Raw genomic sequence first — 18472 nt, forward strand, 5'->3', positions numbered from 1 at the left:
TGATGGGGAACATGGTAAGACCAGTGAATTCCATGAGCATGAGTCCACTGCCTCACTTCTTTAGCTGTAAGTGAGTGTCTTGGTCAGAGGCAATGCTGTATGGAATACTGTGATGGTGGATAAGGCATTCAGTGAGTCCATTAATGGTAGTCTTGGCAAAAGCATTGCTTGCAGGTAGGCAAACCATGTCTGCCATGAGTGTCTATTCCAGTGAGGACAAAACTCTGCCCTTTCCATGATGGAAGAATCCCAATATAATCAACCTGCCACCTGGTAGCTGGACAATCACCTCGGGGATTGGGGCAATACAAAGAGCTCAGTATTGGTGTCTTCCATCGTCAAACTGGGCACTCAGCAGTGGCCATAGCCAGGTTGGCCTTGGTGAGTGGAAATCCACGTTGCTGAATCCATGCATAGCCTCCATTCCTGCCTACATTGCCACTGTGTTCATGGACTCATTGGGCAAGATGACAGGAGTGTCTGGGGAAAGTGGGTGAGTCCGCAGAATGGGTCATCTTATACACTTGATTATCAAAATCCTCCTCTGCTGAGGTCACTTGTTGGTGAACACTCACATGGAATACAAATATCTTGACAGCTTTTGACCACTCAGAGAGGTATATCTCCAAACCTTTTCCTCAAATTTCTTTGTCACCAAATTTCTTCTTTTGTCCCTGATCATCCAGCCAAACCATCATTTCTCTTTCCCCAATGCAGTTACCCTGGTAAAGGCTGGAGGTCTCTTTGGAGAATGATGGGAGAAAGATTAACTGCATAAATTATCGGTAATGTTGTGGGGTCCTTCCTCAAGGGGACCCGGCCTCCCCTTCATTCAAGGGGTTCTGGGTCTATAAACTCGCTCAAGTCTGGAAATTGATTGAGGGGCCATGAATCTCTGTTTTTATAATTCCAATTACTATATTGATCCTTTGATTTAGAAATTTTCTCCTTATATAAATTAAATAGGAATGCAGTAGGCTTCATATCAATTTCACATCTAGGAACACCATGATTAATTAGCAGTGCCAGAGCTTTACATGAGTCAGACTATTCAGATTGCTGCTTTGTCTCTTCTGTCCATTACAGTAGCTATGCCCACCTTGCCTTTGAGGGTTGAGTGCCACCACTTGGCCCCTTACACCTTAGGATCCAGTTATTCTCAATTGTATTTAAATTTTGTAATTGAGTGACTACAGTTCTCACTATTAGATCTGACATACAGAGAAGAGCCATTACAGGGCTCTTCAAAGATGCAGGTGCTGCCCACACAAAGCTATTTTGCAAGGCATTTGTCAAGGGTATTAAGTATAGAGTCACTAAACTCCTTGCTTCTCAGGAGCGATGATTCAGAAGTGTCTAATGCATTTATTTTGCACAACTCTCTAAACTGTTCATGCCAAGGACTATCAGTGTTCTCCATACTATTAGAAGTTGGGTCCTTAGAATTTTGGGTTCTAATCATATTAAGCAGCCAGTTGCAGAAACCCCAAGACCAACGGAAGAACTCCATCCTTAATATTCTGTTCCTGTAGAACCATTCCTGGTACCAAGACCTCTGTTAGCAAGGGCTCTCTAGAGGGACAGAACTAACAGGGTGTGTGTGTGTGTGTGTGTGTGTGTGTGTGTGTGTGTGTGTGTGTGTGTGTATGAATTTATTATGTATTAACTTACAGAATCACAAGGTTCCACAATGTGATGTCTGCAGACTTGAGGAGAAAGGAGAGCCAGCTCAGGTCTCAAAACTGAAGAACTTGGAGTCCAATGTTTGAGGGCAGGAAGCATCCAGCACGGGAAAGAGATGTAAGCTGGGAGGCTGGGCCAGACTCACTTTTTCACCTTTTTTCTGCCTGCTTCATATTCACTGGCAGCTGATTAGATGATGCCCATAGACTAAGTAGGGGGGTCTGCCTTTCCCGGCCTACTGACTCAAGTATTAATCTCCTTTGGCAACACCCTCAAATACACAGCCAGGAACAATACCTAAATCCTTTAATCAAATCAAGCTGACACTCATTATTAACTATCACAGGATTACAGGCCAGAGCCATCACACACAGCCTTATTGTATATTTCATGCAATATCCTGATTTCACATTTTATCTGTGACTTAATAAAGTTTTCTTGCTATGACCCCAAACTGGTAATACTTGAAAGCACATTCAAATATATTCTGGGACAATTCATAACTGGCAAAATTTTTAGCCTTGTGGAAAGAGTCACCTTACTGGCCAGTTAGCTGTCAATTCCCCATCATTACTATCACTTCTGGGAGCACATTTTCCAAAACCCCTTTTCTCTATATGGTTTCTTTAGGGTTGGTCAACGAGAGGCACTCCCATGAAATGTGGAAGTCAGAGTGGTGGTACAATGACACCTGAAGTAAAACACGTAGAGTTAGGTGAGAACTGGAGAATCACCTGAAGACGTGCTGCAGGCAGCTGAGAGCATCAGCACTCCCAGTCCTGGGCGTCCCAGACGGGTCTGAGGATCATCACACGGGTACTCAGCACATGCCACCAGGGGCAGGTGCACTCTGGCTTCTGGAGGAGCACCTGAGAATTCCCTGTCTCTGGTACCTGCTTCATGAATAACATGCCATAGGCTTTGGAAACACTGTGGTTTAGACTCTAATTTATCCAGTTTGAAGAATTTCTCCTTGGAATACTGAGAATAGCTTCTCTTTTGCTGTATGAATTCCAATTATCCCATAACACAGACTCCTCGGGTGGACTTACCTCTCTTCTTTTCAGTCAGGACAGGCATTGTGATGTCTTTTCTGCGGGGATGAGGGTGAAAGAGGCTTAGGGTTCAGAGGAGCCTCCCTGGTCCCCTCTACAGACATCTCCCAATGACTTTCAAAATCTGACTGAGTTTGAGAAATGCCCTCAGCAGATAGAGGCACCAGGAGGAGGATCTGGGGTGGCTCAGCCTCACACATCTGCTTCCTTGGGGGTTTATGTTATGACTTGTAACACTGTGGGAGGGGTACTGTAATAATGTTGACAATAATAAGTTGCAAAATCTTCAGACTGCAGGCTGCTGATGGTGAGAGTGAAATCCGTCCCAGAACCACTGCCGCTGAACCGAGAGGGAATCCCACTTTGCAAACCGGATGCAGCATAGATCAGGAGCTTAGGAGTTTCCCCCGGTTTCTGCTGATACCAGGCTAAATAATTGCTAATGCCCTGACTCGCCCGGCAAGTGATGGTGACTGTGTCTCCTACAGATGCAGACAGGGAGGATGGAGACTGGGTCATCTGGATGTCACATCTGGCACCTGAGATTGGAAATATAAAACAAATGTCCACACAATTAATCATCTTGTAAGAGAACTTCCAGAACTTTCCTGAAGTTCCAGAGAGTGATAGCTGAGTAAATTCTTTTTTTCCTTTTTCCTTACCTGAGAGCAAGAGCAGCAGAAACCCCAGGAGCTGAGCAGGGACCCTCATGTCCATTCTGTGTCCTGACTGGGACTGACTCCTGCACAGGGTGTGACCAGCCTGTAAAAAAAGTCTTCAGGGCAGGGGGCTGTGCTGTGGGAACATGCAAATCAGCAGGGGATGGGGCAGGCTGGGCACAGCTGCAGGGCTGGCTCATCTCAGTAACTCAGCACGGGGCAGTGTCCCCAGGGTCTCAGGTCAGACTAGGGCAGCGCAGATTAACCTTGAGAGAATACATTTCTTTTTGGTGGACATACAGTTACAGAACATATTTCTGAAGTGAATTTTCAAAATTTTCAATGAACCTAAGACTAGATTAAGTCATGTATTATATACTTGTATTAGGAATGCATAGGAAAGCATCACTTTTGACAGAAAATTCATAATAAAGTTATAGAAGTGAGGCTCTCAGAACTTTCAGTTACTCTCAAAAGAATTTGATGAGTGTGAAAGTATTTAGTGCTATACTAACAATGTCTCTTTCTGTGTCAAATTGTGTTTTTTTAAAGAAAATAAAAAGAGTTTATCATAAGTATGTTTAATAAATTCAATAGAATTTACTAATAAACTTAAGCCACTGTTCTTAGCATTATACGGAAAAGAGATCTGCTGAGGATGCACAAAGATGATAGCTGGGACATGCATAGATCTCCATTATCCAGAGCTACGGATCTCTTTAATGCTCAGGGGCTAAATTGGCTGCACCCTATTCTTGGCATGAGGATCCCCATATGCTATCCCCTTTCCTGCCTTTGGGTATGATTTCTTATGGTGCACCAGCATGGAGAGCTGACTGATGATGCCAGGTCTGATTATTTCAACTAAAATCTCTGTTTCACTCGCTAACTATAAGAGCCTGGATTAGGATCATCGTAAACCATTGATCAATCTAGGCTCAAATAATCAATTGTTTCAAAGTAGAGTAAGAAAGCCCACATTCCCTGGGTAAAGCTTTGAGCTGCACTCCCCCATCAGCCTGTTCCCCTGGGGTCTCAGGTGCATCTGCCCTAAAGCCTGGCTTTCTGGAGAGCAGATGAGAGAGAGGCCCTGGGGAAAGGCCAGGTCAGTGAACCCTCCCTCCTTAGCAGGAGTGGCTGCTGTCCAGTGCATGTTCTTGTTGTGCAGCATCAGTAATCCTTTCCTCTTTTACTCTTTAGCAGTGAGTGAGAACATCATCCTGACCCAGATGCCAGCCTTCCTGTTTCATATCCATTTAGAGAGTCTCCATCGCCTGCCAAGCCACTGCCCATGTAGATGAAAAAAATATTTTGAATCTGAATGCATGACTAGGAGTGGCCAGACCAAGCTCTCGCAGCCTGTGCACAAACCACCTGCTGCTTTTCCAGGGGGCTGGATTTCAGGGAAATGGCTACAAAAGAGCCTAGCAGGATCCAGATATCCATATTTAGAGAGGTATACCTCTGGATTCAAGTGCACTTTTTTTCTGTGTAATTTTAGCAGCCATTGTTACTACATCTTGGCTTTTCTATAGATTCTACTTCAGCTGACTTTCTATGGTGCTTTCTGCCCCACTGCGCTCTCACTGAACCTGAGGAAGGCAGCTCTGCCTGCAATTGAGGCAGACCTCATGGCCTGGAATTAGCATCCCCAAGGACAGCTATCAATCAGTTATGACAAGGGAGGTATATACATACCCCAGCTCCCTCATCTCTCAGGTGGAATAATAGAGGCATTTTTGTTGTGTTTTTTTGTGGGCTTGAGTTGTCCTCACCCTCAGAGGTGGCTCGTTGCTGAGGCACCTTTCAATGTCCCTTCTTTCTTCCCTTGCTCACTTGCTTGTTTCCTGCACTTAGTAAATATACTGCCTGCAGGTGAATCTTTGTCGTCCTTGTCACCAGGGGGACTCAACCTAAGGCACTGGAAAAATTCTCATTCTTGGAGGGCATTTTTGGTTTGAACTATTGCCACTTCTCATGTTTTAATGCATAGAGAAAGTCAGAAAATTTAATAAATATTTAAATTCCCTTTCCCAATCTTTCTTAGATATGATTTTAGCAGAGATTCATTTTTTCTTTGTCAGAAAAACAAAGAATTCCTCCATAAATGGCTGTGCATCATGGAGTCCACTTAGAGCAGAGAATCAGAATCCCCCAGAATTTGACATCCACACATCAAAGAGTACTAGACTCTCAGGTTTTTTTCTAGGTTTATTGCCCATAAATCTGGGTCTGTTGGCTCAAATAGACCCAGATAAATAAATCTAGGTCTATTGCCTCAAAAATCTATTGTGATATTTTTATTCTACCTTAGGGCAAGACCATAGTGGGGATAATGAGAGTTGTTTGTGAAATGAATAATACACCCCCTAAACACATCATTGTTCTAATATCTGGAATTTACGATTATTACTTATGAATATGCCGAAAGTCACTTGACAGACATGGTTAAGAATTTTGAGGTCAGGAGAATATCCTGAATTATCTGGGTGAGACCAGCGTAATCACAAGTTTCCTTATAGTAGGGAGGGAGGAGGGTCTCAGTCAGAGAGGAGCTGGGACAATGGAGAGGGATGCTGGAGTGATGGAGGAAGGGACTATGGAGCCAGGAAGCTGGGAGCATCAGAAAAATTCAAAGGTGGATATTGGATTCTCTTTCTTGAAGCCTTCAGAATGAATACTGCCCTATTACTCCTTGATTTTACTTCATTGAGGCTTCTGACCTACAGAAATGTAAGATAATACACTTGTGTTTTGTGGAGCCAGTAAGGTTGTCGTAAATTGTTACAGCAGCAACAGGAAACCAACGCAAGGGGAAGGGGTGTGTTTTACTTCCCTAGTGTATCACTGTCCTTTGTTCTCCCAAACAGTTCTATGTTGTTGTCTTTTGCTGTCACTTTCAACAAGAGACAGAGAACATTTTTCTATGCGGAGAGCTAGCGCCAGAATTCTTCTTAAGTAGAAAGTCTCTTGAGTAAATTTCTGGGTTAGGTCTTGTACAATCTTGGTATCTAAGAGCCTGGAGGTCATCTCTCACAGCACATGGAAGAGAAGGGGGCTATTCATTTGCTATTTTAAGATTCGGAGGGACATTAGCTGTACAAGACACAATCTGAAAAGCGAGGACTGAGTCAGAGAGATGAGAGTGGCAGAGGAGACAAAATGTGGTCAGGGCCATGCAAGATGTGACCCTGCTGCCATGGTGTTTGTAAAGGCTTTGAGCAAGTTGTGCTTTGTAGACAAAACTGTAGAAGGGTCTGGGTTCAAGCTTAGTGTCAGCGTGATGAGGACAAAGGGCCACAGTGAGCCTGCATTAAGAACTTCTTCCTGCACTACTGGCTTTGTCTCTTAGGTTTTTTAGGTTGTGGGTTCCTCTATGGAATGAATGTGGCTATTTGAAAGGAACATAGTTAAGGTCAGACAGACCTAGATTCCAAGTTTAGCTTCAACAACTACTGACCAAGTGATTTTTATGCAAATCAGCCTTGTACTCTAATGAACAGTTTCCTCATGTATGAAATGGGGCACTGAGGATGTGAAGGGGTGTCCTGAGGGTTCCACCAGCGGACGCACCATGAAGTGAACATACATGTAGAGACAGACACACACACATACATGAGAGGTGTATCTAGTGCCCCTTTTGTGGATCCTTGAATAACTCAGAATGTTATGTGAGATATTACCAGTCATATGTCATTTTCAGCTAAAATTATCAATGTTTGCCTTGTAACTAAGAGATGCCTCTCTGTACACTGTAGGTTTCATGTACATTTCTTCAATCACAGAATTTTCCACCAATCTATTTATGACTAGTATCAGAATGTTAAGCAAGGAGATTGCAAACCAACACAGCACCTTTCGTCTGGATTTTCCCAGAGCCCCGTTTGTGTTAGTGTCCTCGGGCTACTGTAACAAGTTTTCAAAAATGTGGTTGCTTTGAACAACAGGAATGGAATCACTCATAGTTCTGGAGACCAGAAGTCCAGAATCAGTTTCACTGGGCTAAGGTCTTGGAGACGTCAGGTCTAGCTCCTTCAGAAGCTCTCGAGAGGAGTCTTATTTAGCTCTTCCATCTTCTGGTGGCTTCCACTCTCCTTGGCTGTGGACATATCACTGCAATCTCTGTCTCTGTGTTTACATTGCCTTCTCCTCTTCAGTCTATGGTAAGTGTCTCTCTACCTCTTTTTTATCTCAGGACTCTTGTGATTACATTTAGGGATCACTTGATTAACTTAAGATCATTTCCCTGTTTCAAGCTCCTTAATTTGCACCTGCAAATTTCCCAAATACCTTTATTTCCCAAAAAAGACACAGGCATAGGCTTCTTGTAATGAAACCTCATTATTTGAGGATGATATTCAGTACTACCACATTACAGAACCAGGTCTCAGTGTTAATCCTGTACATACATCACAATCTCTCTCTCTCTCTCTCTCTCTCTCTCTCTCTCTCTCTCTCTCTCCCCCTCTCTCCCTCTCTCCCTCTCTCCCTCTCTCTCTCTCCACACTTCCTGGCTTTCTCCTTTTCTCGAGGTCATAAATCTCTTCACTTCCCTAAGTGTATCTAATGACACCTCTACACCAATAAGTATCTGAGACAAGTCTCAATCCATTTAGTAATTTATTTGTTCAAAGTTAAAGACATATCAGTGAAACAGCCTCAAGAGGTCTTGAGAACGTGTGCCCAAGGTGGTCGGGCTACAGCTTGGTTTTACACATTTTAGGGATACATCAGATATCAATCCATACGTGTAAGCTGTACATTGCTTTGATATGGAAAGGCAGGACAGCCCAAAGGATGGGGGTTGTTGGGGACTTACAGGTCATAGGTGGAATCAAAGTTTCATAGGTAGTTGAAAGAGTTTATCTAATGACCTGTAATCAACAGAAGGGAGTTTCTGGGTTTAGAAAAGGGTTGTGGAGAAAAATTTTCATCATGCAGATGAAGCCTTCAGGTAGCGGACTTCAGAGAGAATAGATTGCAATTGTTTCTTAACTGACTTAAAAGCTGCCAGACTCTTAGTTAAATCTCTCTAGGTCAGGAAAGAGACTCGAAAAGGAGTAGGATTCGCTACAGAATGTGGATTTTTCCCATAAGAAACAGCTTTGCAGAGACGTTATCCAATACATTAAATAAAAATATCTTTGGGAAAATTAATTTATCCTAGGGCCTGGTATCTGTCATGTTGATATCTTATTGCTACAAAGAGTTTGCTTTGTCAGTCTCAGGGTCTCTATTTTAACATTAAAAGTTTGTCAACTGCACCTGAATTTTAAAGGGAGGATGGTCATTTAAGGCATATCCAATCATCCATTCCCATCACGGTCTGTACTTGGATTTCAGGTTGATTTGGGTGTATTCTTGGCTGAGAAGAGGAGCTTATTCAGTTGTCTAGGGAGCTTCTAGTTTCATTTTTGGTTTACACATCTATGCCCAGGTAAGAGAGACCGATACAGGAGGGCTTGCTCAGAACCTGGCTTGCAGGGCTACTTACAGACCTGCTCTGTCTCCTGTTGTCATGCACAAGGAAGGACACAGCCAAAGACAACCCTCAGCCATCTGGGGAGAAGCTGTGTCTGCAGAGGACCATCATGAGCTGTGAGTCTAGTTAACTGTGATTGTCTTCAGGGGCCTGTGGTCCTCAGCTTTCATGGGAGTTGTGTGGGCACGGGCTTAAATAGCATCCACCAGAATTCTTATCAGAATATCTCTTTCACAGAAGGCAGTGGGTGATATGACAGCACAGAGGGACTCTGTGGGGCCAGCTGCATGGAGCACTCTGGGAGAGTCACTGGCACCCTGGCTAGACACAGCTTCATGCAACTTCCGAAGCACATGGATTTGGATCTCTTAACATCATTGTGAAAGTTCATTTATCATTCTGAAGGCAACCATTGTAATTAACTAAGATAACATATTTGATAGCTAAGAATAAAAAAGTGATTATTTTATTGCTAATAGGATTACAAGAAAACAAACAAACAAAAATAGCATGAAGGAAAAGAGCAATCGTATCCGAGGGCTTTGGGTAAGAGGTTGAGACTAGGTAGTGAATCCCCTGGGTCATCTTCTGTCAACAGAGAGGGACAATCAGGAAAGGGAAATGTGCAGTAGAGGCAAAATCTTGGTTAGTAAAAGAATCCTAAGAGAAAACAAGAGTCTCCTTCCTGAGCATCATGTTGGTGTTGGGAAGATGAGTATAATCCCCACGTTCCCTGTCTTACACTTTTCAGCAATTAGGGCTCAGCATGAATTTAAGACACCATTCACTTCACAGCAGATGTTCCAGATGTTCCCAGCCATTCTTGCCTTAGGGGCTCCAAGTTGTTAATGGGACAGTAGCCCCCTTCCTTTCCCAGGGTTTGTAAGAACATGGCTCTCTTTGGTGTATTGTGGGGTTTGTTTGCCATCTAGAGGAAGTTCTTTGGCATAACAACTTACAGGCTTCCACTTGTGATAGCGAAAATAAATACATAAATAAATTAATCATAAATAATAAACTGACTTAATGCATAGAACCTGTAAAAAAATAATAAGGTCAGTTTAGGAGGTTAAAAGACACCTGATGAGGTAAAAAAGACAAATTACTTTCAGTAGAGGACAGTTAGAGCAGCAGACGATTTTTTTAAATCGATGACATTTTACAAATAATTATCAAATGGTAAATAACAACTTGAAATAAGCAGCTAAAATATAATTATTTACTCAAAAAGTTATTTTCCAAAAATCATGTAAATGCATTTTCAGATTAAAACAAAGAAAAAATGTGGGTTTATCAACAAGTCTGCTCAATGGAAGATTTCTCAAATGTGTACTTGGAGCAAAAATAACATTTATCCCTATGTACAAGTTTAAGATTTTTGATCCTTAGAAGAAAACAGCTTCCCATTCACTATGTTCCACTCATGCTTCTGAGGATGGGCCGTTGGGACAGTGACTGTGAGCAAGGAGGTAAGCTGTGCGATGAGGGTGGTCATGCCTTCTGCCTACCTGAGTGACTTCATGGAGCAGAGACACCAACACCGCCAAGGCCACCCGCCTGTCTCTGCACTGCCATGGCACAGACACAGAAACCTTGACACATTTGGTCAACTGCAACTAGAGGCTTCTTTTTACCAACCAACTCTGATTCTCCTCGTATCTTCTCTCAGGTTTAGGGGATCGTTTACCCTTCACCGTTTTGTTTTGAGATTGCAGTCCTTTGTTACATCAGCATTATATAACTTGTTTGTTTGATTGTTTGTTAATATATCTAACTACCTTGAATGGGTTGGGACTAATCTTGTGTCTCACAGCAAAGCAGAAACTCAAGGCAGCTAGATGCTGTCAATCACATGAGGGCTAAAGATGATGATAGCATTGCTTAGCTCTGGATCATACTACTTACAGTTTGTGTGTGTGTGAGTGTTTTATTTTCTTTAAGACAGAGTCTCTCTCTGTTGCCCTGGCTGGTGTGAAGTGTCATGATCTCAGCTCACTGCAACCTCTGCCTCACGGGTTCAAGCGATTCTCCTGCCTCAGCCTCCCTAGTAGCTGGAATTACAAGCGCATGCCACCATGCCTGCCTAATTTTTGTATTTTTAGTAGAGACAAAGTTTCACCATGTTGGCCAGACTTCTCTTGAACTCCTGCCCTCAGGGGATTCCCCTGCCTGAGACTCTCAAAGTGCTGGGATTACCGCGTGAGCCACTGTGCCCCATCACATTTTGTGTTCTTTAACTGCATTCTATGTAATGCCTTTTAAGCTCAATGATGCAATTATCTATCAGTATTTAAAAACACATTGTGTCACTTTTTTTTCATTTTAGGGCTCCAGTATGATTGACATCTATAAAAACATTGCCATACAATTTTTAGACCTAACAGAAATGGAACTTTGGAATTCTAATTGCACGTACCATGGAATCCATTATCTTGGAATAAGCAATCATCCAAGTGTACTTTATACCCTTAGCCTGAAGCGGATATTCTTCTGTTGATTCTGTCATTATTTTGTGTCTATCACATTGGGTTATGACATGTAGCTCACATGACTCATTATGGGGTTCAATATCATTTAGAACACTATATTTAATAAAATCTATAAAAAGCATAGATGCGGCCGGGCTCAAGCCTGTAATCCCAGCACTTTGGGAGGCCGAGACGGGCGGATCACGAGGTCAGGAGATCGAGACCATCCTGGCTAACACAGTGAAACCCCGTCTCTACTAAAAATACAAAAACTTAGCCGGGCGAGGTGGCAGGCGCCTGTAGTCCCAGCTACTCGGGAGGCTGAGGCAGGAGAATGGCGTGAACCCGGGAGGCGGAGCTTGCAGTGAGCTGAGATCCGGCCACTGCACTCCAGCCTGGGTGACAGAGCGAGACTCCGTCTCAAAAAAAAAAAAAAAAAAAAGCATAGATTCTCCATGCATTGACAATCGAAACACAGAATTCAGATTCATTTTCAGGTAATGATGTAATCATGTGAAAATAATGCATTTCTGTATTCTTTCAAACCTTTTCTTATGAAAACATAGTAATAAATTTCTACTCTAAAATAGAACTTAGCCTAAATACTTTCAAAACTTTTAGAATTTGGAAGAGAAATAAAAATCTCACATAATTCTGAATGTTTCCTTTGTACTTGAAATAAACTTTATATTTTTTATCTTTGAGTTTATGCAGTTATTTTTAAACGCCACTTTTGGAATTGTGAAAACTTGCTTTTCACTTGCTGAATGATAATTAACAGTAATCAATTTTTCACGTTAGGATCTCATACCTACCATGAGTTTACAAAGTCTATTTGAATAATCCAATATCAAACACTTTTACTTCGTGTTCTTAGCCATACTTCCCTCTAGACAGTTAGTGTAGAATGCTTTCTCCTGTAAAACACTAGAGAGGAGTGTTCAGTGTGAGTCAGAGAGCAGAATTAGGAAGATGGGAGACTATGAGTTCCCCAATATGACTAAGTGTCATTGTGTATGAAACAAACCCCAAGTTGGTCATTTCCCATATGTGTCCTACTTGTGTTGTCACTAGACTACTTCCATGATCTGGTTATTCTGACAGCTATATGAACTTGACAAATGTGGGCAAGACAGGTAGGGTGAGGATGTGAGCTTTCATTCACTCTCCTTTCATCATAGCCGGTTGGTCCCAGGGCACGTAGCCCCACATGAATTCTCCTCCTGCTGATGCCTTCTCCAGGCTGACAGCTGGTGGGGTCATAACATGTGGCATTGGAGGTGATGCTGAGGTTCTCATGGACCAGCATCCTCAGCAGGAAACGCCGCCCTGACGTCTCCAACAGCCTTCTCTTCTGCGGACTCAGAGACTCTGCTCATCTGCTCCCCTAGACAAGCAGCACATGTGGGCAGCTGGGCCAACCCAGCAGGGAGGTTTCTGTTCGAGGATGTAGCACTGTGGGAGGAAGCTGTATACCTTGCATGCAGTAATAAACCCCAACATCCTCAGCCTCCACCCGGCTGATTTTCAGTGTGAAATCAGTGCCTGACCCACTGCCACTGAACCTGTCAGGGACTCCAGAGGCCCGGTTGGAAACCTCATGGATCAAGAGCTGTGGAGACTGGCCTGGCTTCTGCAGGTACCAATACAAATAGGTTTTTCCACCACTATGCAGGAGGCTCTGACTAGACCTGCAGGAGATGGAGGCCGGCTCTCCAGGGGTGACGGGCAGGGAGAGTGGAGTCTGGGTCATCACAATATCCCCACTGGTCCCTGAAAAAATAACAAAGTAGTACAAGTTTTTATAAATACATTATGAGCAACTTTCATAATTTCTCTTCTGATATTAATTTACAGTTACATTTTAAAGTTTTGATTTATATCATGAAAAGTAGACTTTCTAAAATAAACCCATTATTTACTAGCCGGCAGGGAAGTCTTTATTTTCAAGTTCTGAATCAGAGCACTGGTCATCTTTCCCTGGAGGTGAATCCTGATTACTCCTCAGACACACATGAATTCCATTCCCTGGAGCATGGACCATGTGACTCTATCACGTTATTGGAATAAACATGTGAAGCTGTGGAGCCCACAGAGCTCACCTCCCACCCAATTCTCCTCCCTGATCTCCTTAATTCCTTACCAGGGAGCCAGAGCACTAGTAGCCCCAGGAGCTGAGCAAGGAGCCTCATTGTGAGAAGGTGACCTGAGGAGTCCTGATCAGTCAAGGCAAGGTTAGAGCTGAGCTTTTATCTTAGACTCACAAGGGAAGGTCCTCCCTAGGGGACAATATGCAAATCCCCTGGTGGGTGCAGTGGCATGGAAAATTTTGATGGGGCAGGAGGAATGTCTTTTCTGCGAACAATGTGATATAAATTGTCCCTTGCAACAAAACAGAGATAGATTCAGTCAAGTCTGCCCACAATCAAGGGAAGAAGGATCTGAAGGGGAAAGTTGGGACCTTTTGTAGGGACGCAGTGTGTAGGGCATGACTGTAAGAAAGCACCAGAACCCTGACCATGTGGAAATGTGTGTCCAGGATACATCTCTGGGAGGTGAATGCCACCTTGCTGGACTCCCTCCCAGTCAATCTAGAGAAGGAATCAGCCCCATCCCCACAAGCACTACTGGACTGTGAGCCAGCAGATAAAAAGCGACCTGGAGCCAGTTCAAGGGCTGTCTGGTATCTGCTGTTTCCAGGATAACTGTTCGAGAACGTTCAACTCAAATATTAGAATCTACCCTGCCCTGCCACCTGGTGAGTGAACCGCATAAGAGCTCTCTGTCCAAGGGCCTCACAGGGAGAATGATGTGAGCCTCTACATTTAGACCCAAGAATCCAGTGTAAGGAAGAGGAAAGAGAGACACAATTTTGTGCCTCAGGCAGTGAACATAAAAGTCCTGGTGACCAGTTGTTCAGTCTGGGATCTATCTCATCACAATCATCTCACATATACAAGGTTAACCAGGGAGTTCCTTTCTTATTATTGTTATATTTATTTAGTAGAGGTAGGGTTTCACCATGTTGTCCAGGTTTATCTTGAACTCCGGGCCTCAGGAGATCTGCCTGCCTTGGCCTCCTAAAGTGCTGGGATTACAGGTGTGAGCCATTGTACCTGGCCCAGAGGACTCTCTTAAGGGAAGAATCTTCTAGATTAATGATACAGAACAAATAAGAAATAACTTTGCATTATGTTTTTTCAAGTGGTGATTAGAAAATCTCTTCTCACACAGTCTCCCTGGTCAGGTGGAATCAGGTCCTGTCAGGGCTTCTAGGTTCTTGTCAACTCTGAGTGAGACCTGAGTCTCCCCCACTCTGGATGTGGTGCAGCCACAGCCATGAATCCACAGATCAGAAGGAAATTCTGTATGTGTAAACAACAAGAACTGCATTCACAGTTTTATGTCCCTGGGTAACCTGTACCTGTAACTGATATTTTCTTGACTTTATGTAAAGATACTCAGAGCTTAGGGATGTGAATCTCCCATTCAGCTGATCATTAAACAGAAAGACAACTGCATTATTCTTTATTTGTCATTGATGTGCTTAATATCCCATTGAACGCTATCTGAATCATGGTACCAACAATAAATACTTTCACAAGGACAGTCACATTTATGAAAAAAACTAATAATCCAGGAACAATGAAGGACTAGCTTGTAGTATGATTGATGTAAGCTTGGGTAATTTAACACAAAGTCATATTTATTTGCCCAAGAACACAAATAAATGCCTTTGTAGGTAAGATTGTGAAGAAAGGTTCTTCTGAATATCTTCTGGGGAATCTACCAAACTATCATTTTTAAATAAGATTGGAAACCATACTTGAGTAAAAATGATATTGACCTTCAAATGTTGAACTCTGTGGCAAAAATATGAGTTGATGATATTAAACAGTAGCTATGAGGTAGGATTGAAATAAAAGTCTCATATTTCACTGTTAAAATTTTATTTACTCTTTTATCACATTTTGCAAATTTTGTGTACTTGACTTTTTTTTATAATGTCAACAAATTCTGATCTGCTTCTTGGTGTTGAAAAGGTCAGACTCTTAATCATGATAGTGAAAAAAGTCAGAAATATCAGAAGGTGAAGGAATAGAATAAGGAGACATAAAATATAAACAGCTTAAGGAAAATAGAAAAAAAAGTTCTATTTTATTGTTAGTTTTAAATAATTATTCTGAAAGGGTGTTAAATGAATAACAAGTTTTATCTGTTATCTAATATGAAAATTTGAATACCAGAAAGTGAATAACAGTAAAAAATGTGTCCCGTTTTCTTTTACTGTAAGTCAATTCTTGAAAATGTTATTTTCGCAAAGTATTTAGAGTGCTTGAATTTAAGAAAGCATTGCTATTTCCTATGAGAATGAATGAACCATTGAAAAGGCCTACCCCTGGGATGTTTAACAAAAATTTCATGATTTGTTGCCTTACATAACCAGAAAATGTAAAAACTTGTACAAATCCTTTTTTAGTCAGAAACAGGCTTTGAAATTACCTGATTTAACCTGTAGACCTAAGGAAGACTATTACTAATTCTAAACAGAAACCTCCCTCTCTTGTCTGTTGACACATCATGCCAGGGCTTTCAGAACAGCAAGCAATATGGGTGATCCATCCCATAGACACTGGGCAGTCCACAGTGGACACAGAGAAGATGGAAGAGCAGCCTACAGTTGAACCAGGGTGGGAGTAGGCCTCTGTGTGTCTCTCATCTGAACAGTGGTCACCTGAATGAAGGAGGACTTCTACAGGCAAGGTTTAGTGTGGCTGTGGCTCCTTTTCCTGATGCAGTTAGTTTGGGATCCACATAATTGAAAGCAACTGTATTACTCATATGACTTGGGAAGAAAGTCTTGGAAGTGGAATTGTTTGTGTTCATTACCGGGAGTCAGTGTCTATGGGATGGACACGGTGATCCTGTTTGTAGGGGGATTGAGGGATTTGTGGGCTGACCAAGGCCAAGGAAAAAGAGATGACCACAGACGGCAGTAGCACACGTGCCCTCTATTGGATGAAGCTTTGACAGGTTTGCAGGGAGAAGTCCCTCACAGCAGGAGATAATCTGGAGACTAAGGTGCCAGGGTTGTTTCTGAAAATGGGTGGGACACTGGAGAAGGGATATGCATCTAGGGGATGCCACACAGCAGCACAGTGGGGAGTTTCTGTGTCAGAGAGCTACAGAGGGCAGTACTAAGTTTAAGGTTTTCATAAACTGGAGCTTGTCTTACCTACTGCTAACAGATGTGGGTGAGGTCATCTGGATATGTAGATTAAGTATTTTCGAAAAGGTTAAAAATATTCTTATTTGGGTAGTTTTTAAAACAATTACATTTTAAAAGTTGAGTTTGGCACAGGCCATTGAGAACTAAGCCTATAGTTTTGAAATAAACAACATAGCATTCTGATTTATAGATCACTGCTACACATCGTGCAGACTTTTTTCTACAGATTGTTTTAGTCCAGATAATGCCAACCCACACTGCTACGGATGAGGCTGAGACACACACAGGCCTGTTCCCTACCTGAGCATCAATGAACCTTCTTTTAATTAAAGGTGAGATTTTGTCCTTAGATGAGAATTCAGACCAAGTCACCCACAAAGGGAACTCCCATCTGTGAAGCTGCAGGTCCTGTGAATGGATTCCTGGCTCCCAGGTACCTGGGATTGAAGCCCTCTGCACTGTCTCACTAACTGAAACTGTATCTCACTGGAGCATAGATCATGGGTAAATATCCTGGACCACAGAGAGAGCACAGGGAGTCTAGACTCCATGAATGTGCATCATCTGCTTCTGAGAATCTCTCTCTCCAAACATTGAAAGAAACAGCATTGTTTCCATGTTGAACTTTTCTGAATCTTCAGACCCTGTTCTAGATCTGTCTCATCTGAACCTGTTTCCAAATGTTTCAATTCTGGTCTTTACTTTTTCTTCGAAAAGGTTTTCAGAAATCCTATGAAACTATCCACACAGCTGTGGGATTAAGTGGTGGGCTTCTCCTCTGTGCTTGTTAATATCTCCGCAGAATCCACCACACCCACCAACTGCACAAAGTGTAGGCATGAGTCCGTTTTCTTCCTGAGCCTTCTGTGTCTCTTAGGTTCCCTTTGAGTTCACACCCTTGAAGAAAGGGGTCTCTGTCCTCAAAAGTAAAACTCCATAAAACCATAGATTGCCTGAGAGGGTAGTAACATTTTTCTACTCTTTGAATGTGAAGTTAGTCTTGAGACCTTACAGTAAAACCTGATTTACTTGAGAGATGGAAAATGAAGATCACAAGAAGTTTCTAGAGACTGAATTGGGGATTCTAGCCATTTAAACTGTAGTAGAAGCTGCAGGTAATATAAGAACTTCAATGTCTATAACAAGAAAATAAAGTGGAATAACTTATTTACTTTTAACTTAGATAAGATAGTTTACCTGTAGAAAAAATGAAAACAGAATTTGCGAGATCTCACTCTCATCGTTTTTTTCATGTTAAACAATTTTAAGAAACAAGCAAATGCTTATATAAAATATAATTAATAATGTTTAAGACACTAGAGAAAAATTAGTGTTCAAATTAATTAAGCTGAGTTCTAAAGTCAGCTGAATTTCTTTTTTAACTGCTTCTTTTCACCTCCTGTTAGCAAAAATTAAAAGTACAGAAAAGGAAACAGACAAGAGCCGAATAAAGTATTTAGTGCTCATTTCTTGTCTTATAATAATAATAATTAATAATAATACTACAGCCTCTGCACCGACACCTGGAAATATTGGCTCTACCCTTCTGGAAGCAGCAGCTTCACATCACGGTAGTGAACTTTATTATTATGTGGTCATTCTTGGGCAGTAGCTAAAGATCACCCAAGTGTAAATGCTTTATGAAGAGCTAATTGCCCTTACTTTGGAATACTTCTAGATATTAACCCTTCTGAAATATCTACTAGCAAAAAAAAAAAAAATGAAGGACCAGTTAAAAAATGAAATAAATTCTAACTTCCCAGGAGCAGTCAAGAATAAAACTATCATGTTTAACAAAGGACTAGAGGCATAATTTCTTGCTCGACACTGATTTAGCTGGATCTCACTCATATTTAATAGTCTTACCCGGGTAAATTAGAAATATCCTTAGCCTA

The 18472-nt window shown here is 42.0% G+C and overlaps 1 gene segment (V, D, J or C); it reads right to left on the reverse strand.

The window, feature by feature from the left end:
* Window positions 1-2954: 2954 nt before the first annotated feature.
* On the reverse strand, window positions 2955-3479 carry LOC105471754 (immunoglobulin kappa variable 1-39-like). The segment is given in 2 exon segments: window positions 2955-3277; window positions 3401-3479. Coding segments are annotated over 2 exon segments (378 nt in total).
* Window positions 3480-18472: the final 14993 nt, after the last annotated feature.

The sequence above is a fragment of the Macaca nemestrina genome, chromosome 13 (genome assembly GCF_043159975.1).
Source record: "Macaca nemestrina isolate mMacNem1 chromosome 13, mMacNem.hap1, whole genome shotgun sequence".
In the NCBI taxonomy this organism is placed as follows: domain Eukaryota; kingdom Metazoa; phylum Chordata; class Mammalia; order Primates; family Cercopithecidae; genus Macaca; species Macaca nemestrina.